At 44.7% G+C, this 25546-nt stretch overlaps 1 protein-coding gene across 1 annotated transcript in view; it reads left to right on the top strand.

Annotated features, from left to right (window-relative positions):
- rfc2 (replication factor C (activator 1) 2) overlaps nucleotides 1-25546 on the top strand; it is a 77712-nt gene that overhangs the window by 34639 nt on the left and 17527 nt on the right. The window contains exons 3-8 of the mRNA XM_072469186.1: nucleotides 7468-7509; nucleotides 9164-9270; nucleotides 15224-15325; nucleotides 17425-17525; nucleotides 19409-19566; nucleotides 20555-20620. Of these exons, the coding sequence (XP_072325287.1) occupies nucleotides 7468-7509; nucleotides 9164-9270; nucleotides 15224-15325; nucleotides 17425-17525; nucleotides 19409-19566; nucleotides 20555-20620 (576 nt within the window). The remainder of the gene's footprint in view (nucleotides 1-7467; nucleotides 7510-9163; nucleotides 9271-15223; nucleotides 15326-17424; nucleotides 17526-19408; nucleotides 19567-20554; nucleotides 20621-25546) is intronic.

Raw genomic sequence — 25546 nt, 5'->3', positions numbered from 1 at the left:
GTTCGATTCCAAAGATTATGGAGCAGAGGCCCAAAATCATGTTACGAACCCTGGGCTAGTACCCAGTCAATTCCAGCCCCACTTCATCTGGAATCGCAACTGAAATTAACTATTCATTCTTAGAAAATACCCGAAGACTTTGGCTGCCCAATAACTACAGTCACTAGGATATACATTAAAGCACAATTATTTTTTAAAATAATGATAACTAATTAGATAGGCAGCAGATACTACTGGTTAACTATTATCTAATTCCGAACACCACCCCCCACACCCACACACACACACACACACTTCTTTAACTCGCCCCATCCTCTATACGCATACACAAGACAGACAAACAAGGGAAAGAGGAGTGTGATACAAAAAGTAAAAAACCTCTTTCAGCTGGACGTCTTCCAGTACATCTTTTATTCTAGGCCTTTCTCCCCATGTCTGCGTGGGTTTCCTCCGGGTGCTCTGGTTTCCTCCCACAGTCCAAAGATGTGCAGATTAGGTGGATTGGCCATGCTAAATTGCCCTTAGTATCCAAAAGTTTAGGTGAGGTTACGGTGATTGGTGGAGACGTGGGCATAAGTAGGGTGCTCTTTCCAAGGGCCGATGCAGACTTGATGGCCTCCTCCTGCACTGTAAATTCTATGATTCATCAGGATCTCCAGACTTCTGCAGATTCAAAATCCAGCAGGCAGGAAACCTTTTAGGAGAAAACGAGAGAGAGATTCTTCTCTCGGTGTCCAGGCGAGTTCTGATCTCTGGGTCTTCTAAAAACTTCCCACCTGACTGAAACCAATTACTGTTTGATGCAGGACAGAATACAATCTTTGGCCAATCCCTCTAATTTCTACTGCGCCAGCAGGTCTGAGTTCTTTTGTTAAAAAATCAAAATCTTCACAGCACAGTGTACTATTCTGGGTTCTTCACGTCCTCCGCTGACCATAAAGGTACATCATCAAATCGTATAATTCCTACAGTGCAGAAGGAGGCTATTCGGCCCATCGAGTCTGCATCGACCCACTGAAAGAGCACTCCACTTCTCATTTGTATCCCAATAACCCCTTAACCTAACCTGCTCATCTTTGGACTGTGGGAGGAAACCGGAGAACCCGGAGGAAACCCATGCAGACACTAGGAGAAAGTGCCAACTCCACACAGACAGTCACCCAAGGCCGGAATTGAACCAGAGTCCCTGGTGCAGTGAGGCAGCAGTGCTCACCACTGTGCCACCATGCCGCCCTTGTCCATTCAATATCCATGGATCTAAAATGATCCATCGATCTATGAGTTTTAAAAACTCTGGGGAAGCTGGGATGGGTGTGGACGAAACTTAATGAACTTTTTTGGGAGGTCACATACCCTCCTTGTACAGAGTCAGACTTGAAGCGGTATAAGGTTAATTGGATGAATTATTGAGGGAGGAAACTTGTGTATCCCGCTCATGTATCGAAGAGGCACAGAGTTGTGTTTTTGAGTGTTCTTCCTATAGCCTTTTGGGAGTTCCAAAGTCACTTATCTAAGGGAGCGCAAGATGATCAACTTATGCATGATGAATTATAGGAGTGGGCTTTTGAAGCAAAACTTGCAATTACAAGTGTTCCTGCAGCTTAAATATTGATGCATTATAATTGGGCTTCCCATTTACAAAGTTTCCCAATGGTGTTTTATTAATTACATTTTGAGGTGGAATGTTGTGACCCATTCAACATGCGATTATGAAAAATAACTGGTCAAATAGTAAACTAATCACTCATTTGCACCTAATAAAGAGATTATAAAAATGTGATTTCTTTCACGTGAAGGATGCTCATTTATGTTCCTGAAGTTTAATTTAGCACTTGAGAATTTAAAATGGGAAGATTTTCAATTTTCCTGATGTTTACCCTATCGCTGGGTTTGCTCAGGAAATAATAGCAGCTTGTGGCTGGGGGAGGAGTTCCTTTTTAAAAAAAAAAATAATCTTTCTTCAATTACTTTCTTTTCCAAAGACATTTGTTTCTTGCATTCTTCATCATTGTAAAAATACAAGAGCTGGTTACCCTGAACAACGATAGCACGGCTTTATCATCGAGGTGAGGCCCATTGTCATACTGTACCAATGGAACAGTTGGATTGAATAAACACAGATTGATCTGGAGCAGAATTGAAGTTGCAGTGATCTGGAAATGAAAATGGGACTCGCTGAGTTCTTTCCATTAGTTATACAAACTTAAACCATTGGCAACCAGGTGCATGTCAGATTTTTCCATTTTAGTTTCCAATTATTGTGCCTAATGTTGATGGATTTTGATTAATATCAGTTCAAATATGGAGGATTTTTTAAGTGTTATTGTCAACGGTACCCTCCGCATTGGCAGTAAGTGTTAATGGTATGTTAATTGATAAGATACACAGTTGAATGGCATTGTTTGTATAAGTGCTTCGAGCACTTATAAAGAGATACTGCTGGGTCACTGGATTGGTAGGTAGAAGCCAGACAGATGTTGTACAGTAGCACAGTGATTAGCACTGTGGCTTCACAGCGCCAGGGTCCTAGGTTCGATTCCCCGCTGGGTCACTGTCTGTGCAGAGTCTGCGCATTCTCCCTGTGTCTGTGTGTATACCCACTGCTTTAGGGAAGGATTCCAGGATATTACCCAGCGACAGTGAAGGAACGGTTATATATTTCCAAGTCAGGGTGGTGAGTGACTTGGAGGGGAACCTGCAGCTGGTGGGGTTCCAAGGTCTTGTCCTTCTAGATGGTAGTGGTCGTGGGTTTGGAAGATGCTGTCTAAGGAACCTTGGTGAGTTACTGCAGTGTATCCTGTAGATGGTAAACACGGCTGCCACTGTTCGTCAGTGGTGGAGGGTTTGAATGTTTGTGGAAGGAGGAGCAATCAAGCGGGCTGCTTTGAGCTTCTTGAGTGATGTTGGAGCTGCACTCATCCAGGCAAGTGGAGAGTATTCCATTACACTCCTGACGTGTGCCTTGTAGATGGTGGGCAGACTTTGGGGGGTCAGGAGGTGAGTTACTCACCAAAGGATTCCTAGCCATTGACCTGTCCTGGTAGCCACAGTATTAATATGGCTAGTCCAGTTCAGTTTCTGATCAATGGTAACCCCCAGGATGTTGATTGTGGGGGATTCAGCAATGGTAATGCCATTGAATGTCATAGGGCGATGGTTAGATCCTCTCTTGTAGGAGATTGTCATTGCCTGGCACTTGTGTGGCACGAATGTCACTTGTCATTTGTCAGCCCAAGTCTGGATATTGTCCATGTCCTGCTGCATTTGGACATGAACTCTTCATCAACTGCACTTTCCTGAGTTTCCCCAAATTAGGGCCCAGAAGTCTGTTGATGTTGATCTTGAATATGCTCATCAGCTGAGACCAGTAGTAGCAGAGAATTGTAATGTTGTCTGGATAGATCAAACAATCAACTTATTAACTGAGGTAACATGTCCCATGTGTGCACAAAGGCCTTGAACGCGAACTACCTGGCACTGTCCATCATTAGCCATTGTGAAATTCCATGCACGGCAAAGTGTCTCTTCAGCTTCCAGATTACTGTGGTGTTCTTCATGTCAGGCGAGTAATCAACTTCAAACAGCCCTGAGAATGAATTAACAAGGGCCAGAATCTGTTTCCCATTCCAGTCAAATACACCTTCTGTGGTGAGGGACCATGGAAGGTTTGGAATCTCATGAAAGTGCAGTACATGCCATAGCTGCAGCCATGTGAAAGTGCATTCCGGCACCCTTCTCCACATACCACACCAATGCACAGATTGCTTGGTAACATGTAATATCTCTACAAGATATCCAATAGTTGCCAAACCTTTTGAGTGAAGATGTTTCTTCTCATCACAATCCTAAAGAGCTGAACCTTTATTCTGAGTCTATGATCCCTGGTGCTAGACTTCCCAGCCCTCAAAGAATTTTATATGCTTTGATGAGGTCATCTTTCATTCTTCTGAATTTTAAAGAATATTCCAATTCCATTCCCGCACCTAGTGGTGCACTAAGGCAGATTTTTGTCTATTTCCATAGCTAGTTATTCGTGTAATAGGTCACTAGTCTGTTGCTAGACGCTTAGAGCTTGAGGGGTGCCACCCCACATCAAGCGCGGCTGACCAGGAGTCTCTCCCGCTCTTAGTGCCAGCTATTGACGCGTTGGAAGGGTTTGCAGGTTGACACTCAGTCTTACTTGGCTATCATGTTGTGGGGTGGGTCACGAACCTAGAGCTTCTGTCTCAGAGGCAGGGGCACTACCCACCTCGCCACAAGACCAATCCGAGAATATGGGCCCATTCTATTCAATTTCTCCTCCGAGGAATTAATCTAATCAGCTTTTATTGCACTCATAAGGCGAGTATTTTTCCCTCGAGTTAGGAGACTGAAACCATACACCTTTCTCCTGGTGTGGTCTACCCAATGCCCCATGAACAGGTAATTACTCCATAAGGCGCCAGTTCTTTTAACTGCTTGCTATACCTACGTGTTAACATCCTGCAATTTGAAGACAATGGCTCCTCCAAGTCCCACTCTACCAGCATTTAATAGCCTCTCGCCTCCTTAATTCTTTGCACCAAAGTAAATAATTTCACCTACTTCCCCATGTTCTACTCCAATTGCCACCTCCAAGCCTAATAGCTGGCCTCTTTTCATCCTCTTCATGACTCACTTGTTCAGGAGCAATGTGTTCAGGAAGGCTGATCAAATGAGATTAATTCTGTTCCTGATGTTTGTTAGACTGTGAGATCTAGCACAGATCAAAAACTGACATGGATAAATCTTCACAGGTGCGGCCATCATGGCTATGATCGCACCAGATCGTGCCAAATTATCTCAACAAAACACTCTTCCAGCATAGATTAGCCTGCGTTTTATTCGTCAAAGAAATCTTATTGGGCTTTCTTTGATAGGATGGATATTAATTTCTGAGGTGTGTCTCTGTGGTGATTAATAATCATTTAATTCTATAGTTCATCAGTTTGAGGATTGTTCTTTTAGGAAGTGCTTTGTTCTTTTAGGAAGTGCTGAGGGTTTTGGCCAAGGGTGGTATCATGGCCGGTATCATGACCGGTACAAGATTGGCAAGCTGAAGGGCCTGTTCCTGTGCTGTATTGTTCTTCTTTAGTGTTGCTTCCAGACTTTTTCCACATATGGTCCAGTAAAGTTGGAACTATTTGAAGTTGAATACAGTAATTGATTTGATTGGGTATGTTTTCTCCACTTCATTATTGATGCACGACTGGTGGGTTATATTGAAGAAGCTTGGATGTGTCTTTGGGCAGAGGTGTGCGTGTGGAGAAGGAAGAAAGTTACAGAATCTTAACATTTGTTTATACCATCCTAGCTCCAGGTGAAGTATTGCATTTTTTTTTAGAAAATATGTTATTGAGGCATTTATAATTTCAACATTTTAAACAGAGATCCAACACACACAAAAACCCCACAATAATATACCCAACACCTCCCCCCAAGCATAGAGCCTAACTACCCATACATTAGATTCCCTACCCTTATTCGCCACTTCCCTGCTGACGGTCAATTTTCCTTGAAGAAGTCAATGAACAGCTGCCATCTCCGAGCGAACCCCTGTAGTAAACTCCTTAAGATGGACTTAATTTTCTCTAGCCTAAGAAACCCTGCCATGTCACTAACCCAAACACCCGACTTTGGGGGCTCCCGAGTCGTCGTCACCCCCAACAAAATCCGTCTCCGGGCCACCAGGGAGGCAAAGGCTAAAAGGCCCCCCCCCCGCAACCTCGGATCTTCGAACGCTCCAAATATTGCCTTCTCTGGACTCAGAGTCACCCTCCCTTCCAGGGCCTCTGACATGACATTTGAAAATCCCTGCCAAAATCCCCTCGGCCTCGGACATGCCAAACACATATGTACATGGTTCGCAGGACTTCCCCCACACCTATCCTCCACCTCCTCAAAAACCCTACTCATCCGAGCCACAGTCATATGAGCCCTGTGGACCACCTTCAATTGGATCAGGCTAAGCTTGGCACACAACAAGGATACTTTGACTCTCCTCAGGGCCTCCTCCCATAACCTGTCTTCCAACTCCCCTCCCAACTCTTCTTCCTGCTTCCTCTTCACCTCCACTATTGGAATCCCATCCCACTCCATCAGTTCCTTATATATTTCCGAGACCCTCCCCTCCCTGACCCCTGTTTTTGATATCACCTTATCCTGTAGTCCCCTTAGTGGGAGGCAAGGAAAGCCCAGAACCTGCTTCCGGCCAAAATCCCGCACTTGTAAGTACCGGAACCCATTCTCCCCTGTCCCATGTGCTGCCTCCATTGCCCTGACACTCTCAGGGCTGCCACTACCACTGGGCTTGTGGAGTAATGAGCCGGCGAGAACAGCAGAGATGCAGTTAACAAAGGCTTCAGACTCATGCCCTTGCAAGATGCCGCCTCCACTTGCTCCCACACCGACCCCTCCCTCAGGATCCACTTCCTCACCCATCGATGTGTTGGCCGTCCAGTAATAATTAATAAAATTCAGACGGGCCAACCCTCCCGCGCCCCCGCTCAAGTAGGAACTTCTTCACCCTTTTCCAGCCCATATAAAATTCGAGATTGCCGCATTCATCTTCAATAAAAATGCCTTGGGGGTGAAAATTGGAAGACAGTGAAACACGAACAGCAATCTCGGGAGGACTGTCATTTTCACAGTCTGTACGCTCCCTGCCAATGACAGCTGGAGTACGCCTCACCTTCGAAAGTCCCCTTTCATTTGCTCTATCGACCTGTCCAAATTTAATTTGTGAAGCCGGCCCCAATCTCTTGCCACTTGGGTACCTAAAACCCCCTCCCACCACCTTGAACGGCATCTCCCTCAGACTCCTCTCCTGCCTCCTTGCCTGGATCGCCAAAACCTCACTCTTGCCCATATTGAAAATGAAATGAAATGAAAATCGCTTATTGTCACAAGTAGGCTTCAAATGAAGTTACTGTGAAAAGCCCCTATTCAGCTTGTAACCTGAGAACCGGCCAAATTCCTCCAATATCCCCATAATTCCTACAATCCCCCTACCCCCAACGGGTCCGTTATGTAAAGGAGCAAATCATCCGCAAAGTGCGAGACCCTATGTTCCTATCCCCCTCTCACTGTCCCCTGCCAAATGATCGATGCTCGCAGTGCCATTGCCAAAGGCTCGAAGGCCAGGGCAAACCGTAGTGGGGAGAAGTATTGTGTTTTTAAACAGTAGCCACCCATTTCCCCATGTACACTGACTAATGATTCTTTCGATTGTTATGTTGACTACGCCTTTTGGGGCTGGGCGATGAGGTTTAATTGTAGCCTTTACGATCAGCAAAATATTGATTTCCTGTCCTTTTCAGTAGGTACTCCTGAGTTAATGGACCGTTAAAATATGTTTGTGCGTGATCCCGCACTTCCTAATGCACTCACTGCTGAATGTTTAAATGCATGCTGGCTACTTTAGTCATCTCATTGTGTCATCTTTAACAGGTGTTCGCAAGGGAGGGGAATGTGCCCAACATCATTATTGCAGTGAGTATGAACCACCATATGAACGAGCACCCATTTAGTAATTGTGCAGAATGCCTGATAGCCACATGTTTCCAGGCTGCAATACTTTATAAATCAACAGCATGTTTGAAGTGTTCAACATGTGATTTGTTGAAGCTGAAAGCCATTAATGCCTGATGTGGTGCTAATGACAGGAAATCAGAAATGGCCTTTTAAGCTGCGATGATTTGAAATCATATCTGTGCTTGAACTTGCACTGCTGTACGTTTGCATAATTTTTCTCTCAATCTTTTTATCTACTATTGCTATCATTTCATGTCTTAACAGGGGCAACTGACCAAAGTTTCTTGGTCTGAATGCACCCCTGCAAAATGGTTTTGCCTGTTCTCATTTGGGTGGGTGAGAACTACCACCCTTTGACTTATGCAGCACATTCGCATTGACCACGATTTTTAATTTACACCAGTTTGCTTAAAAAATAATGCAAAATTTGGCTGTAATGTCTAAAAGGGTGAGGTCACTGGTGACGGTCCATTAACTAGATTTGTGTTGCTGTGAGTTAAATATCTTGTGACCCCCTTTCTCCATGGATTTAAATTGCGCCTTGATCTTGGTCTCCAAAGCTTTTATTTTTGCATAACAAGAATGCTTGATTGGTAAAGAACTGTTGATCCCAAATTTTTGATTGAATCATAACATCATGGAAGAAATCCAGTGTCGTCATTCCTCGGAAATTAGAGTGGGAAAGATTTTACTCCCCATATCTTTTATTAACTTCCTCAACCTTTCCCATTCACACAAGAGAAAAACTGTTCTCAGATTATGTAGCACATACACATGAGGATTGCCGTTTTGTGGAAAATAAACCCAATTGATTATATACCTGTTGGCATTCTATTGTGTGTAGTAATGGAATGGAATATGTGTATGCAGTTGAAATGAGCAATAAGATTTTATTTTACTGCTATTGAGTATCCCTCAGCCGAAATTCGAAAAGCTCCAAAATTCACTTTTTTCCGAGTGCTGCCGTGATGTCACGAGTGGGAAATCCCACAAGGCTCTGGGAGGGTTCCCGGCGACGCGCAGGTCCCAACGTGCCGTATATGGTTGTGAATGCCACAAACAAAATTACTACAGGAACCTTGCAGAAAAGCAAAGGTAACGGTCTATCAGTCGAGGCTAGATTCAAGGGCACACCTCAGCGTTTTCTAGTGCACTGCACTATTCGATGGCTATAAAGGAGACTTTCTGTGCAAAGTAAACCATTATAGTGTGTTACAGGTTGGCTCCCATCCCCGCTGGAGGATACTGCAGAACAGGAACAGGCCGTTTCTCCCCCTTGAACATTATATTCTGAAACCCGATACACACTCGGCCCCAAGCATTTCGGATAAGGGATGCTCAAACTAATAACTTTTGAAATGATATGTTTCACAGAAAGACAGGATTTAGATGGAGTAATGACCAGGCTTAACTTTGCATTATGATTGACAATGTCCTTTTACTGTTTATTAAAACCACGGGTTATTGCTGGATGTTAACATTTTATTGAAATAATAGATTCTTGTGCTTTCTCTCAACATGCGTTGTGTTGTCAAAATTTATTCTTTTATGTGAATGGTATTAACTATCGCGTATCTTCAAAAGCTGACCATTTATTTCTGTCATCGTTAAGGGTCCACCTGGCACTGGGAAAACCACCAGCATCCTGTGCTTAGCACGGGCACTGTTGGGTCCTGCATTAAAAGATGCCGTTCTTGAACTCAATGCCTCAAATGACCGGTAAGATAGATGAGGATATTTTGTATTGATTTTAAATATGAATTGTGATGGCCCCTTCTGATGCCTGTAAAATTGAACACATTGATATCTAACTGGGATGTCAGAGTAAGGAGATTCCTTGAGAAAAGGAAGGAAACATTTTCTGATGGATCACTCCGTGCTGCTCTCATGTTCAGTACAGCATTATCAGAATTTGCGCCAATATTTGTCAGGAGCTCCTTGGGGAACAGTACTCACTGCAACCACTGCCTTTATATTGCCGTCCCTCTTTGTTTCCTCATTGCTGTTACTTCTAAGGTGCCATTCGTCCTAATCCAGCCACACACGCAGTCAGATCCATCATTTTCATTCCTAAAAATGAAAGACTTTTTCAGCCAAGGTCTAATGGCACTCAATCAGATCCAGCAGATTTTGCTGCCACTGTTTATATTTAAAAGTTCATCGGGCAGCAAGGGAAGAAAGCGGTTGCTCATGGCTCCAATGATAACTTGGAATCATAGAATCACTGCAGTGCAGAAGGAGACCATTCGGCCCATTGAGTCTGCACTGACCCTCTGAAAGAGCACCCTACCCTAGCCCACTCCCCTACCCCCGTAACGCCACAACCTACACATCCTTGGACATTAAGGGACAATTTAGCATGACCAATCCACCCAACTTGCACATCTTTGGACTGTGGGAGGAAACCAGAACACCCGGAGGAAACCCACGCAGACACTGGGAGAACATGCAGACTCCACACGGACAGTCACCCTAGGCTGGAATTGAACCTGGGACCCTGGCACTGAGACAGCAGTGCTAACCACTGTGCCACCCCAACGATGATTGGCAACTTAAAGGCACCTTGACTTGGAATCTGCTGACCTCTCGGAGAAAGGGCCAAGAAAACAAAGAAAAGCTTTCTTGAATAAGGAACATATAAGTTTTGTCAGGATAGTTTATGATTCCGATTTGCTGCCCAGCAACTGTCTTTTCCACACAATATGTTGTGTTGATGTGAAACATGATCTTGTACAATATGTTGAGAGGTTGTGAAATAATACCCTTTTCCCCAATGCCTTTGTTCTACACCCCCATCTTGGAGTTGCTTCAGCCAGGACTGATTATCGGAACAATAAGGATCAGTCGACATTATTAACTATGAAAATAAATACATACAAGACTAAGCATCCCTGCTACAACCCATCTTCACTTGCTAGCGACCATTTATATTTGACATGAACAAGTGGATTTTGTAACACTAATCAATTGTAGTGTGTAGCTTTTGTGTGACAATTTTTCCCCGGGTGGAACAAACCATTACAAGGGGACATAAATTTAAGGTGAATGGTGGGAGATATAGGGGGGATGTCAGAGGTAGGTTCTTTACCCAGAGAGTAGTGGGGGCATGGAATGCACTGCCTGTGGAAGTAGTTGAGTCGGAAACATTAGGGACCTTCAAGCAGCTATTGGATAGGTACATGGATTACGGTAAAATGATATAGTGTAGATTTATTTGTTCTTAAGGGCAGCACGGTAGCATTGTGGATAGCACAATTGCTTCACAGCTCCAGGGTCCCAGGTTCGATTCCGGCTTGGGTCACTGTCTGTGCGGAGTCTGCACATCCTCCCCGTGTCTGCGTGGGTTTCCCCCGGGTGCTCCGGTTTCCTCCCACAGTCCAAAGATGTGCAGGTTAGGTGGATTGGCCATGATAAATTTCCCTTAGTGTCCTAAATTGCCCTTAGTGTTGGGTGGAGGTGTTGACTTTGGGTAGGGTGCTCTTTCCAAGAGCCGGTGCAGACTCAATGGGCCGAATGGCCTCCTTCTGCACTGTAAATTCAATGATAATCTATGATTAATCTAGGACAAAGGTTCGGCACAACATCGTGAGCCGAAGGGCCTTTTCTGTGCTGTATTTTCTATGTTCTATGTTCTAATTGGTAGTGATGAAACTTTGAGATGATTTAATTACAGGATTAAGCCGATGTGATCTCATTCACAATGGAGAACAGTGTAAAAATTACCTGTTCAGTGCCTGTGTTCAACATGATTCACTGACAATGACATACTTTCTGAAATGGTGGCTGTTGTAAAGTTGGTAAAGACAGCATACTAATTTTTCACACCGTATAATCTCAAGTAGGGCAGTTTGAGGGGCATGTAATGGCCAGGAAATTGGAAGGAATAATTTTTTTTTAAATTGCTGTGAAATCTTTTCTGCACGTCTTAGAGAGCAGGCAGAGCCTCCATTTAACAGCATCACTGAAAGATAGCAGAGGACTTCCGGTGATAGGAATTTGCTGAGAAGTTGCACATCAGGTGGCTCTCCTCCCGCGAACCTGAAAAATAGACACCTTTTTGCTTGAAAAACGGCTGCAAACGATAAAAATCAATCCCCACGTCACTAACAAAACGAAGAAAGAAGGAAAGATGCCGAACAAATGAAGACCACGAGTGGGAAGAGCCCGGACAAACAGCAACCGGCTGAGCCGACCAGTGCACAAGGTGGCGAAACCCAGACTTTGCCAGAGCGAGAGGAACTGCATGAGAAGCCCCCTCTCACCAGGGGATGGATGGAGGATGTTCTTCTTAAGAGAGTTGAAGGAATACCAAGATCAGACGAAATCGGACATACAAGCTGCAGTGAAGGGTGCGGAGGTCGAAGCGCTGGCGAACATGGCACTGGACACAACACAGTTGGCTGGAGGCTCAGGAGGCAATGATTAAAGCTCTGGAGAGGGCTGCAATGAACCAGAGCGACTGGATCATCACCCTGGAAAAGGAGGTGGCAAGACTGGTCATGACACAAGGCAACCCAAGAGGAAAGGTGGAGTATCCGGAGAACCGGTCAAGGCGGCAGAACCTACAATTCGTGGGGCTACTGGAGGGGTTTGAAGGTAGGAACCCCACAGACTATGTGGCCTAAATGCTGGATAATCTGGTGGGAAGTGACAGCTTCCCCAACCCACCAGAAATCGACAGAGCGCACCTGTCACTCCGACCAAAGCCCAAAACCAGGGAGCAGCCAAGGGCGATAATTGCAAAAATGCACCTGTACCAGGACTGGGAAAGAATCCTGCCCTGGGCCTGGCAGTCCAAAAACTGCAGCTGGGAAGGTCACAAGATCCGGATCTACGAGGACATGGGGGCTGACTTGGCCAAGCAGCGGGCCAAATTTCACAAAGCAAAGGCTGCGCTGTACAGAAACGACGTAAGATTCGGAAAGTTGTTCGCCGCCAAGCTCTGGGTCACTTGACCGTGAAAAAGTGTTTGTTGCAGAGACCGGATTGCAGAAGCGGCAGCAGGGTCAGCGATGAAGAGCCCGCAGAATGAGATTCTTATAATGCAATGTTTTAACAAATAAAAGTTCTCTCCCTTTTACAGTCGTTAAAGCCAACAGTAGATCATTGCCACAGCGGCAGCTTTACGTGGGAGAACACTGCCTCTTTGAGGCAATGTCCAAGGTAGTGGGGTTGAGGGTGGAGCCATGCCCAAGAGTGGCGGTCTTTGGGGTATCAGAACAGCCAGATCTTTTCATGGGGAGGAAGGCCAATGCCTTTGCCTCCCCAATCCCCCGGCTGGAGAATCGTGCTTGGCTGGAAATCAGCAGCACCACCCAGACTGGCTGTCCGACCTGTCGGCATTTCTCCAAATGGAGAAAATTAAATTTGCCATCCGAGAGTCAGAAGAAGGCTTCCCCAAAACGTGGGAGCCATTCCCTTGGTTGTTCCAAGACCTGTTTGTAGCCAACAACTAGGGACAACAACAACCTGAACCAAAGGGAAGAAAAACAAAGGGAAAACTAATGAGAAGCAAAACATAGATTATCATAGAACTTACAGTTCGGCCCATCGATAGGGGACCACAATCGCCACGGCAAACACTAAGGAAGGAATAAAAGAAAAGGAAGGGAAAACTGTTATGTATTTATGTAAATTGTCAAAACCGATCTATGTAAATAGTTCTCGTTTTACTTCATATATATTCTCTTGGTTAGCTTCCACTGTTTGTTCATATTTATATTTGTTTTGTATACCAAAAACTCAATAAAAACATTTATTTAAAAAAAGAGAGATCGCTGATTGGAGAATGTAGCATACTCATAACTGCACGAAAGCATCAGCCTAGATTATAGCCTCAAATCACAGAACATGCAACCTTCTAACTCGGGCAAAAATGCTACCGACAATCCATTGCTGATGTGTTAAATATTGGATATAGTATTCATCTGTGCTTGCGCACACGTTCGTTTTTTAAAAATTTGTTCATGGGATGTGGGTGTCGCTGGCTGGGCCAGCATTTGTTACCCATCCCTGAGGGCATTTAAGAGTAACCACATTGCTGTGGGTCTGGAGTGACAGGTAAGGATGACAGATTTCCTTCCCTAAAGGACATTAGTGAACTAAATTGTTTTTACAACAATCGACTCTGGTTTCATGGTCATCATTAGACTTTTCATTCCAGATTTTTATTGAATTCAAATTCTACCATCTGCCCTGGTGGGATTCGAAACCATGTACCCAGAGCATTACCCTGGGTCCCTGGATTACTAGTCCAGTGATAATACCACTGTGCCCCAAAAGTGAAGGGTAGAAAACGTCTGTTAAGCCTATGGACACTCACATTACGATCTTGTTCGCCATCCTCAGCAGCTGCAATTAATACTCTTTCAGAAAATATCTGTGGTCTTTTTTGGTAAAAAATCTGAGAAACCCTTCCTCCCTGACTCCGTAAGGCATTGAAGCACAATCTAGAAGAGCCCCCTATCCCTAGACGTATTTAAGTAACCTAAAGGGCAGCACGGTAGCGCAGTGGGTTAGCCCTGCTGCCTCACGGCCCCAAGGTCCCAGGTTCGATCCCGGCTCTGGGTCACTGTCGTGTGGAGTTTGCACATTCTCCCAATGTCTGCGTGGGTTTCGCCCCCGCAACCCAAAGATGTGCGGGGTAGGTGGATTGGCCACGCTAAATTGCCCCTTAATTGGAAAAAAATGAATTTGGTACTCTAAATTTATTTTTAAAAAGTAACCTCCTAAAAATCCCATTGATGGTAGGCTTGTCATATAAGGAGAGATTGGGTCGACTAGGCTTGTATTCACTGGAATTTAGAAGAATGAGAGGGGATCCCATTGAAATGTGTGAAATTCAGACAAAGCTGGACAGTCTGGATGCAGGGATGTTGTTTTCTCTGGCTGGTGCGTCTAGAACAAGGGATCACAGTCTCAGGATGCAGGGATAGCCCATTTGGGACTGAGATGAGGAGAAACCTCTTCACTCAAAGGGTGGCGAACCTGTGGAATTCTCTGCCTCAGAAGGCTTTGTAGGCCACTGAATGTATTTAAGAAGGAAATAGTTAGATTTCTAGACTCTAAAGGCATCCAGGGGTATGGAAAGAGCGCGGGAGTATAATGTCGAGATAGAGAATCAGCCATGATATTGAATGGCAGAACATGCTCAAAGGGTCGAATGATCTACTATTTTCTAAGTTTCTATGATTGTCTTTAAGAAACTGTTAGCTCTTATTTTAAAGGATTGTACTTTGTCCACTTTTTACTGTCGTCACCATGTTCCAGAGGGCAACATTCGAGCACCGTAGACAATGAGGCTGGTGTGAAAAAGAGTTTGCCAAAATGTTTCCCTCTTTCTAACTCGCCCCCATCCTACCCACATGCCTGCTCATATGATTGATTATTAAATTAATTATTGATTTAGAATCCAATATCTGAAGTGAGGCAGAACAAATGCAGAGTAACATTCCATCGGCTCTGCCTTAGCCCTCAATTTCAAACAAGTTGCTCCGATGGATGAGTGTGAAACTTTGCATTTCTTACATCAGCTGCTCTGATTCAGCAAAGTTTGAGAAATTGAAATTGATTCTTGGACCACAAAAGAGATCTATCTATATACTTTTGAAACAATTATTTTAATAGTGATAGTTTTGTAAATGGATATATATATGGTTTGCCTTTGTTACAGAGGTATTGATGTGGTCAGAAACAAAATCAAAATGTTTGCCCAGCAGAAGGTCACACTACCAAAAGGCCGTCACAAGATTATCATCCTGGATGAAGCTGACAGGTGAGAGGATTCATGTACTTGAGTATGAAATATCTGAAGTGTGTAGTCTGGACTGAAGGGGAAGATAGATGCCAACAGCACTTCAGCACGGGATTGGTAGGGATTTCCCTGCCTTCATTTGTTCATGGTCAGCATCAAAATTTTTATTGCACTGCAGTCATGATCAACATCAGAAACCTCAACTATTTAAGGCAGAAGCAAGCATAAAATGACTTCGGAAGCAGCTCTGCAATGCTTGTCACAGCTCCATGTGTGCTTTGGACACACTGCGTTTACCTTATTTGAATGCAAGATATGGAACTAGACCGATTTTGTGTAAACTGGTGCCCACATGCATGCCTAGTTGTTTTATGTTGCTGTGACTTTATGCCAGGGCTCCCAAACTTCTACAGTGGAAGGGTTTATCCAGCCAATTGTTTATACATGTCTCTCAAACTTTGGCTCGGTGCACTTGCCTTAGAGTCAGAATGTTGCAGGCTCAAGTACCACTCCAGGAATCATCATAGAATTTACAGTGCTGAAAGAGGTCATTCGGCCCCTTGAGTCTGCACCGGCCCATGGAAAGGGCACCCTTATTAAGCCCACAGCTCCACCCTATTCCCATAACCCAGTAACCCCACCTAACCTTTTTTGGACACTCAGGGCAATTTAGCATGGCCAATCCATCTAACCTGCACATCTTTGGACTGTGGGGGGAAACCGGAGCACCCAGAGGAATTCCACGCAGACACGGGGAGAACATGCAGACTCCGTATGGACAGTGACACAAGCCAGGAATGAATCTGAGACCCTGGAGTTGATAAGCAACTGTGCTAACCACTGTGCTACCGTGCCGCCCTGAGACAGTACTTTTAAAAAAAATAAAGTTTAGTATTCTATGACGAACCTGCATGTCTGATGGAGCTCCCACCCTTCCGATTCAATGTTAACCCTAAGGCCTTGTTTGCCTGCTGGTGGATACGTATGACCCCATGGCATAATTCCTGGGGCAGAGATTTTTCCTGGTATCCTGACCGAAATTCATTCCCCTAACAACAACACTAAGAAATCTCAGGATCTTCATCTCATTTCCTCCGTAGGACCAGTTTATGTATACTTTGCTTGCAAAACAGCAGTCACTGCATTAAAAGTAATTAACTGGTTCTGAAATACTTTGGGACATTTGGAGGGCATGCCAAGAAACCAAGCTCTTTTGATGAATGGAAGGTGTACACACATCAAAACAGTTCACTAGAGCTAAAAATATGACCATTGTGTTTAGTGGAACACAACATCTCCACACTGGCATGGATATTAAATTGTTGTTCGCAGTAAAGCCATTATTGATGGCAAAATGAACGCGGAATGAATGTACCTGTTCAAATCCTTGGTGTTGCATTTGATCCCAATGAAGCTTCTGACCTCACACCTGCGCCATCACAAAGACTGCCTAGTTCCACCTCCATAATATCGCCAGACCTCACCTTGTCTCAGCTCATCCGCTGCTGAAACCCTCATCCATGCCTTTGTTACCTCGAGACTTGGCCTCTGTCCTAACTTACAGCAAGTCCTGTTGTCCTATTATCTCTGTGCTCTCTGACCTACATTCACTCCTAGTCGTGCAATGTACTGATTTTAAAATTCTCATCCTTCTTTCCCTACCCCCCCACCCCTGAGATTTCCATTTTCCTCTAATCGCTGGCCTCTTCTGCATTCCCAATTTGAATTGCTCCACTGTTGGTGGACGTGCCTTCAGTTGCTTAAGCCCCACGCTCTGGAATACCCACCCTACACCTATTTGCCTCCAACTCATTTTTCTCCTTTTAACCTACCTCTTTGATCATCAGCCTTGATATCTCTTTGTGTGACTCTTGTCACGCTTTGTTTTATAATGCTTCTTGTGAACCACCTTGGGACGTTTCATTCTGTGAAGATGATTTACTAATGCAAGTTGTAGGCACCAGCTCATTTAGCAGACTGGCATTTTATATCTCTTCAGAGGTTCCTGCAGAAGAGCAAGGACTGAATAAAGGGCGAAGAGAGAGTTTATTATTTATGTGTGGTATAATTAAGTGATGCTTGCATTCTCTATATTTCCAATTATTCTGTATGATTTATAGTATGACAGATGGAGCTCAACAAGCTCTGAGGAGGACGATGGAGATTTACTCTAAAACAACACGCTTTGCACTGGCATGCAATGCTTCAGACAAAATCATAGGTAGGTTTGTGGTGAGCAGAAACACTTAAATAAATCTCCAGAAGTTGTTAAATTAGCTATTGTCCTATTTCTGGACATTTTGACCAGGAAATAATTTCAGTTGATTTTAATTTGGTTGTTGAAAGCAACGTATACTCCGATCGGTTTATTTATTTTTTAATTCCAATAACAGTCAGACATCAAAATGCTATGAAAAGATTAAAACTGTAACAAAAGGAATTTAAACCCTGGGATGTAGGATTGCGTGCAGACTTTGGCAACTAGGACAATCCACTGACAGGAAAGATGAGACATTGTGGCATTCTTTGTCATATCATTAGACAAAATACAAGTTGTACTGATTAACAGAGAATTTCACATCTGTTGCTTTGTATGTTTGCACCTTAACATAGAACATAGAAAATACAGCACAGAACAGGCCCTTCGGCCCACGATGTTGTGCCGATCCTTTGTCCTAGTAAAAGCCCTCTTTTTTTTAATAATTAAGGGGCAATTTTAGCATGGCAAATTCACCTATCCTGCACACCTTTTGGGTTGTAGGCATTAGACCCACGCAGACACGGGGAGAATGTGCAAACTCCACACGGACAGTGATCCGGGGCCGTGATCGAACCCGGATACTCGGCGCCGTGAGGCAGCAGTGCTAACCACTGCACCGCCGTGCCGCCCTAGTATAAGCCCTCTTAATGATACCAACCTATATCTCATCTGATGCTAACTCTGGCTACCCTCACTTGTGTCTGTAATGCCACCAAGGAATGTTACTTTTCTAAATTGCAAAGAATCTTTTTAGTTTACTGTAAATTGCTTGACATGATAACAAAACAGATGTTGCCGTTGTGGCAATGTAACCACTTGTGGGACTGATCTTGTGATTTATTCAGCTCACGTCACTTGCTGGTATTTTTAGTATCTCACCACTTCCTGGCCTAGATCCCCTCAACAGCAAACAGAATGAATCATACAGCTCAAATCTTGAGTTGACATTGGTTGGATCCGAGCCAGGGACGCTTGTATCACATGGGTTTGACACACTGTGGCAGTGAGCTGTAAACTGAAAGATTATAGTGGTTTTTTTTTGATTGGGGTGTGGTGGGGAGAGCGGGGGAGGGAGCGAGGTGCAACAGTGAAGTTTGTGTCTAATTTTAAATAGAGCAGACATTATCTGCGATTAAAATTTTGCAGCATGCTAATACAGCACCACATGTTTTCTGCACTCTTGGATCTAGTTGATCAGGTGTATATGTATGCTTGTGATGGATCATTAGCCAAATCCAGCTGTGCTTCAGGTTGTTGCACAAATCAGTAAAGAAAACAGTTATCTCCTGCTCTAATCTTCGCTATGACCAATTTCAACGTGACTGCCAACTTATTAACACTGATATTTTTAGTCAAGTAAGTAGTGTGCCGTAAAGGATGCAGTTTGTTAGAAAGTACAGGACATGTCATGTAAAGAGGAGGTCTGTTGTACTAATTGCCATCTAATCTTAAATGTTTGTGTTGCTATATCTTTGCCTTCTTGTGGTATTGTGTGTTGTGCCTGAAAACTGCTGATTAAAGGCAGTCCCTGGATGTTTGTACAAAATCCACTTTTTCATGACACCCAAGAGGAATTGTAGTGGACAGAGAGAGAGATCTGGTCCCAATCATTAGAGAGGAAAATTATGATATAATTGAAGAAAGATTCCTGTCATTATGGCCACTTCTACGCTGCGTCGCGACCAGACCAGCAAGCACCAGAACAAATTTGGAAAACTGGATTATCATAAAGATTTCACCCTAAAAGTGTTCAGACGAAAATGCAGGGTGCTGTAGTTGTATTTACTGCTTGAATGCGTTCAGTGTGATATCAGGTTCATGTTATATCCTTGGCATGCTCACAGAGCCTATCCAGTCACGCTGTGCTGTCCTACGTTACTCAAAGCTCACCGATGCCCAGGTCCTTGCGCGACTGATGCAAGTGGTTGAGAAGGAAAATGTCCAATATACAGATGATGGACTGGAAGCCATCATCTTCACGGCACAAGGAGACATGAGACAGGTAAAATCAGTTTTAGTCAATCAGAGCATAGACTGAGTGCTGACTGTTAAATGTTACGTAAACCCATCAACCAGCATCACAGAAGACTCCTGTATTATAGTTTTCCCATAATCCTTCCCCAACACCAACAACTATAACTTCCATTAATGTAACACTGTTAAGTTAGTAAGAGCCCCAGAAGCATTACCAAATAAATTTGGACTTGTGAACCTTATATAAGGAGTTTCCTAAAGAAGGAGAGAGAGCTGGAGACACCTAGGGATGGAATTCAGAGCTTAGATTTTAAGTGAGCTGTAATAATAATAATCGTTATTAGTGTCATAAGTAGGCTTACATTAACACTGCAATGAAGTTACTGTGAAAAGCCCCTAGTCGCCTTACTCCAATGCCTGGTCGGGTACACCGAGGGAGAATTTGGAATGTCCAATTCACCTAACAAGCATGTCTTTCGGGATTTGTGGGAGGAAACCGGAGCACCCAGAGGAAACCCACGCAGACACGGGGAGAATGTGCAGTTCGCACAGACAGTGACCCAAGCCGGGAATTGAACCCGGGTCCCTGACGCTGTGAAGCAACAGTGCTAACCACTGTGTTGTCTTTGTTCCATGAAGGAAGTTGATGTGGACGATTTTCAGTTATCTCAATAAAATGCAACGTCTTTACCACTCCCACTACTGTGCTTTTCATCCAATATCATGAGCAGTTTCTATTTCAGAATGTGCTATATTTATTTGCTTCTGATTGTGACAGCTAACTAACAACTAATGATGAGCAGTTTTGATCCAATACTAAGAATTGAGTTGAATCCATTTAGACTCCTTTCATATAGGAATCCAAGAGAAAGACCCTTTTCTGTTCCTGTCAGCTGAAGTTGAGTGTGTTTTACATTATGCTCATTTTGAATAGAAATTCCAATGTGCGTGTCCCAAGTTGTGCATTTGTTGGCTAATTTGTTTTGGGCTTTAAGAGAAACTTTTTTACCCAACAGGCTTTGAACAACTTGCAGTCAACACATTCGGGATTTGGGTTTGTCAACAGTGAAAATGTTTTCAAGGTAAGTGCTTACATAAGAACATCTGGCCCCTCGAGCCTGCTCCACCATTTAATGAGATCATGGCTGATCGTTGTGGACTCAGCTCCACTCTCCGGCCCGTACACCATATCCCCGAATCCCTTTATTCTTTAGAAAGGTATCTATCTTTTTCTTAAAAACGTTTGAAGAAGGAGCCTCAACTGCTTCACTGGGCAAGGAATTCCAGAGATTCACAACCCTTTGAATGAGGAAGTTCCTCCTAAACTCCATCTTAAATCTACTTCCCCTTATTTTGAGGCTATGCCCCCTAGTTCTGCTTTCCCCGACCAGTGGAAACAAGCTGCCCGCATCTATCCTATCTATTCCCTTCATAATTTTATATGTCTCAATAAGATCCCCCCGCATCCTTCTCAACTCCAATGAGTACAGTCCCAGTCTACTCAACCTCTCGTCATAATCTAATACCCTCAACTCTGGGATCAACCTAGTGAATCTCCTCTGCACTCCCTCCAGTGCCAATATGTCCTTTCTCAGGTAAGGAGACCAAAACTGAACGCCATACTCCAGATGTGGCCTCACCAACACCCTATACAATTGCAGCATAACCTCCCTAGTCTTGAACTCCATCCTTCTAGCAATGAAAGACAAAACTCGATTAGCCTTCTTAATCACCAGTTGCACCTGCACACCAACTTTTTGCGACTCGTGCACCAGCACACCCAGGTCCCTCTGCACAGCAGCATGTTTTAACATCTTACCGTTTAAATAATAATCCATTCTGCTGTTATTCCTCCCAAAATGGATAGCCTCACACTTGGCAACATTGAATTCCATCTGCCAGACCCTAGCCCATTCACCTAGCCAAATTCTTCTGCAGACTTCCGGTATCCTCTGCACTTTTTTCTTTACCACTCATCTTAGTGTCATCTGCAAACTTGGACACATTGCACTTGGTCCCCAACACCAAATCATCTTTGTAAATTGTGAACAACTGCAGGCCCAACACTGATCCTTGAGGGACCCCACTAGTTACAGCTTGCCAACCAGAGAAACACCCATTTATCCCCACTCTCTGCTTTCTGTTAGTTAACCAATCCTCTAACCATGCTACCACTTTACCCTCAATGCCATGCATCTTTAGTTTATGCAGCAACCTTTTGTGTGGCACCTTGTCAAAAGCTTTCTGGAAATCCAGATATACCACATCCATTGGCTCCCCGTTATCTACTGCACTGGTAACGTCCTCAAAAAATTCTACCAAATTAGTCAGACACGACCTACCCTTTGTGAACCCATGCTGCGTCTGCCCAATGGGACAATTTCCCTCCATGTGCCCCGCTATTTCCTCCTTAATGATAGATTCCAGCATTTCCCCTACAACCGAAGTTAAACTTACCGGCCTATAATTACCCGCTTTCTGCCGACCTTTTTTTAAACAGTGGTGTCACGTTTGCTACTTTCCAATCCTCTGGGACCACCCAAGAGTCTAGTGAATTTTGATAAATTATCACGAGTGCGTTTACAATTTCCCTAGCCATCTCTTTTAACACTCTGGGATGCATCCCATCAGGGCCAGGAGACTTGTCTACCTTTAGCCCCATTAGCTTGCCCAATACTGCCTCCTTAGTGATTACAATCATCTCAAGGTCCTCACCTATCATATCTTTATTTCCATCAGTCACTGGCATGTTATTTGTGTCTTCCACTGTGAAGACTGACCCAAAAAACCTGTTCAGCTCCTCAGCCATTTCCCCGTCTCCTATTATTAAATCTCCCTTCACATCTTCCAAAGGACCAATATTTACCTTAGCCACTCTTTTTTTTGTCTTATATATTTGTAGAAGCTTTTACTATCTGCTTTTATGTTCTGAGCCAGTTTACTTTCATAGTCTACCTTACTCTTCTTTATAGCTTTTTTAGTAGCTTTCTGTTGTCCCCTAAAGACTTCCCAGTCCTCTAGTCTCCCACTAATTTTTGCCACTTTGTATGTTTTTTCCTTCAATTTGATACTCTCCCTCACCTCCTTAGATATCCACGGTCGATTTTTCCCCTTTCTTTTTTTTTTAATTAAATATTTTATTGAAAATTTTTGGTGAACCAACACAGTACATTGTGCATCCTTTACACAATATTATAACAACACAAATAACAATGACCTATTTTATAAACAAAAAATGAATAAATAATAAATAACAAAAATGAAAACTAGCCCTAATTGGCAACTGCCTTGTCACAAGTAACACTCTCCAAAAATATAATTTAACAGTCCAATATATAATTATCTGTAGCAACGACCTATACATACTATACAGTATATATTAACAACCCTGAGAGTCCTTCTGGTTCCTCCCCCCCCCCCCCCCCGATCCTGTGCTGCTGCTGCTGCCTTCTTTTTCCCATTCCGTCTATCTTTCAGTGAGGTATTCGACGAACGGTGGCCACCGCCTGGTGAACCCTTGAGCCGACCCCCTTGGGACGAACTTAATCCGCTCTAGCTTTATAAACCCCGCCATGTCATTTATCCAGGTCTCCACCCCCGGGGGCTTGGCTTCTTTCCACATTAGCAATATCCTGCGCCGGGCTACTAGGGACGCAAAGGCCAAAACATCGGCCTCTCTCGCCTCCTGCACTCCCGGCTCTTGTGCAACCCCAAATATAGCCAACCCCCAGCTTGGTTCGACCCGGACTCCTACTACTTTTGAAAGCACCTTTGTCACCCCCATCCAAAACCTCTGTAGTGCCGGGCATGACCAAAACATATGGGTATGATTCGCTGGGCTTCTCGAGCACCTCGCACACCTATCCTCCACCCCAAAAAATTTACTGAGCCGTGCTCCAGTCATATGTGCCCTGTGTAATACCTTAAACTGAATCAGGCTTAGCCTGGCACACGAGGACAACGAGTTTACCCTGCTGAGGGCATCTGCCCACAGCCCCTCCTCGATCTCCTCCCCCAGCTCTTCTTCCCATTTCCCTTTTAGTTCATCTACCATAGTCTCCCCTTCGTCCCTCATTTCCCTATATATATCTGACACCTTACCATCCCCCACCCATGTCTTTGAGATCACTCTGTCCTGCACCTCTTGTGTCGGGAGCTGCGGGAATTCCCTCACCTGTTGCCTCGCAAAAGCCCTCAGTTGCATATACCTGAATGCATTCCCTTGGGGCAACCCATATTTCTCGGTCAGCGCTCCCAGACTCGCGAACTTCCCATCCACAAACAGATCTTTCAGTTGCGTTATTCCTGCTCTTTGCCACATTCCATATCCCCCATCCATTCCCACCGGGGCAAACCTATGGTTGTTTCTTATCGGGGACCCCCCCAAGGCTCCAGTCTTTCCCCTATGCCGTCTCCACTGTCCCCAAATCTTCAGTGTAGCCACCACCACCGGGCTGGTGGTGTAGTTCCTCGGTGAGAACGGCAATGGGGCTGTCACCATAGCCTGTAGGCTAGTCCCCCTACAGGACGCCCTCTCTAATCTCTTCCACGCCGCTCCCTCCTCCTCTCCCATCCACTTACTCACCATTGAAATATTAGCGGCCCAATAATACTCACTTAGGCTCGGTAGTGCCAGCCCCCCCCTATCCCTGCTACGCTGTAGAATCCCTTCCTCACTCTCGGGGTCTTCCCGGCCCACACAAAACCCATGATGCTCTTTTCAATCCTTTTAAAAAAAGCCTTCGTGATCACCACCGGGAGGCACTGAAACACAAAGAGGAATCTCGGGAGGACCACCATCTTAGCCGCCTGCACCCTCCCTGCCATTGACAGGGATACCATATCCCATCTCTTGAAATCCTCCTCCATCTGTTCCACCAACCGCGTTAAATTTAACCTATGCAATGTGCCCCAATTCTTAGCTATCTGGATCCCCAGGTAACGAAAGTCCCTTGTTACCTTCCTCAGCGGTAGGTCCTCTATTTCTCTACTCTGCTCCCCTGGATGCACCACAAACAACTCACTTTTCCCCATGTTCAATTTATACCCTGAAAAATCCCCAAACTCCCCAAGTATCCGCATTATTTCTGGCATCCCCTCCGCCGGGTCCGCCACGTATAGTAGCAAATCGTCCGCATACAAAGATACCCGGTGCTCTTCTCCTCCCCTAAGTACTCCCCTCCACTTCTTGGAACCCCTCAACGCTATCGCCAGGGGCTCAATCGCCAGTGCAAACAATAATGGGGACAGAGGGCATCCCTGCCTTGTCCCTCTATGGAGCCGAAAATATGCAGATCCCCGTCCATTCGTGACCACGCTCGCCACTGGGGCCCTATACAACAGCTGCACCCATCTAACATACCCCTCTCCAAAACCAAATCTCCTCAACACCTCCCACAAATAATCCCACTCCACTCTATCAAATGCTTTCGCGGCATCCATCGCCACTACTATCTCCGTTTCTCCCTCTGGTGGGGCCATCATCATTACCCCTAACAACCTCCGTATATTCGTGTTCAGCTGTCTCCCCTTCACAAACCCAGTTTGGTCCTCGTGGACCACCCCCGGGACACATTCCTCTATTCTCATTGCCATTACCTTGGCCAGGACCTTGGCATCTACATTTAGGAGGGAAATAGGTCTATAGGACCCGCATTGTAGCGGGTCCTTTTCCTTCTTTAAGAGAAGCGATATCGTTGCTTCAGACATAGTCGGGGGCAGTTGTCCCCTTTCCTTTGCCTCATTAAAGGTCCTCGTCAGTACCGGGGCGAGCAAGTCCACATATTTTCTATAGAATTCGACTGGGAATCCATCCGGTCCCGGGGCCTTTCCCGCCTGCATGCTCCTAATTCCTTTCACCACTTCTTCTACCTCGATCTGTGCTCCCAGTCCCACCCTTTCCTGCTCTTCCACCTTGGGAAATTCCAGCCGATCCAAGAAGCCCATCATTCTCTCCCTCCCATCCGGGGGTTGAGCTTCATATCATTTTTTATAAAATGTCTTGAACA

Source organism: Scyliorhinus torazame, chromosome 12, assembly GCF_047496885.1.
Source record: "Scyliorhinus torazame isolate Kashiwa2021f chromosome 12, sScyTor2.1, whole genome shotgun sequence".
Lineage (NCBI taxonomy): Eukaryota > Metazoa > Chordata > Chondrichthyes > Carcharhiniformes > Scyliorhinidae > Scyliorhinus > Scyliorhinus torazame.
The sequence above is the reverse complement of the archived record's forward strand: the minus strand, read 5'-3'. Positions and strand labels throughout refer to the sequence as shown.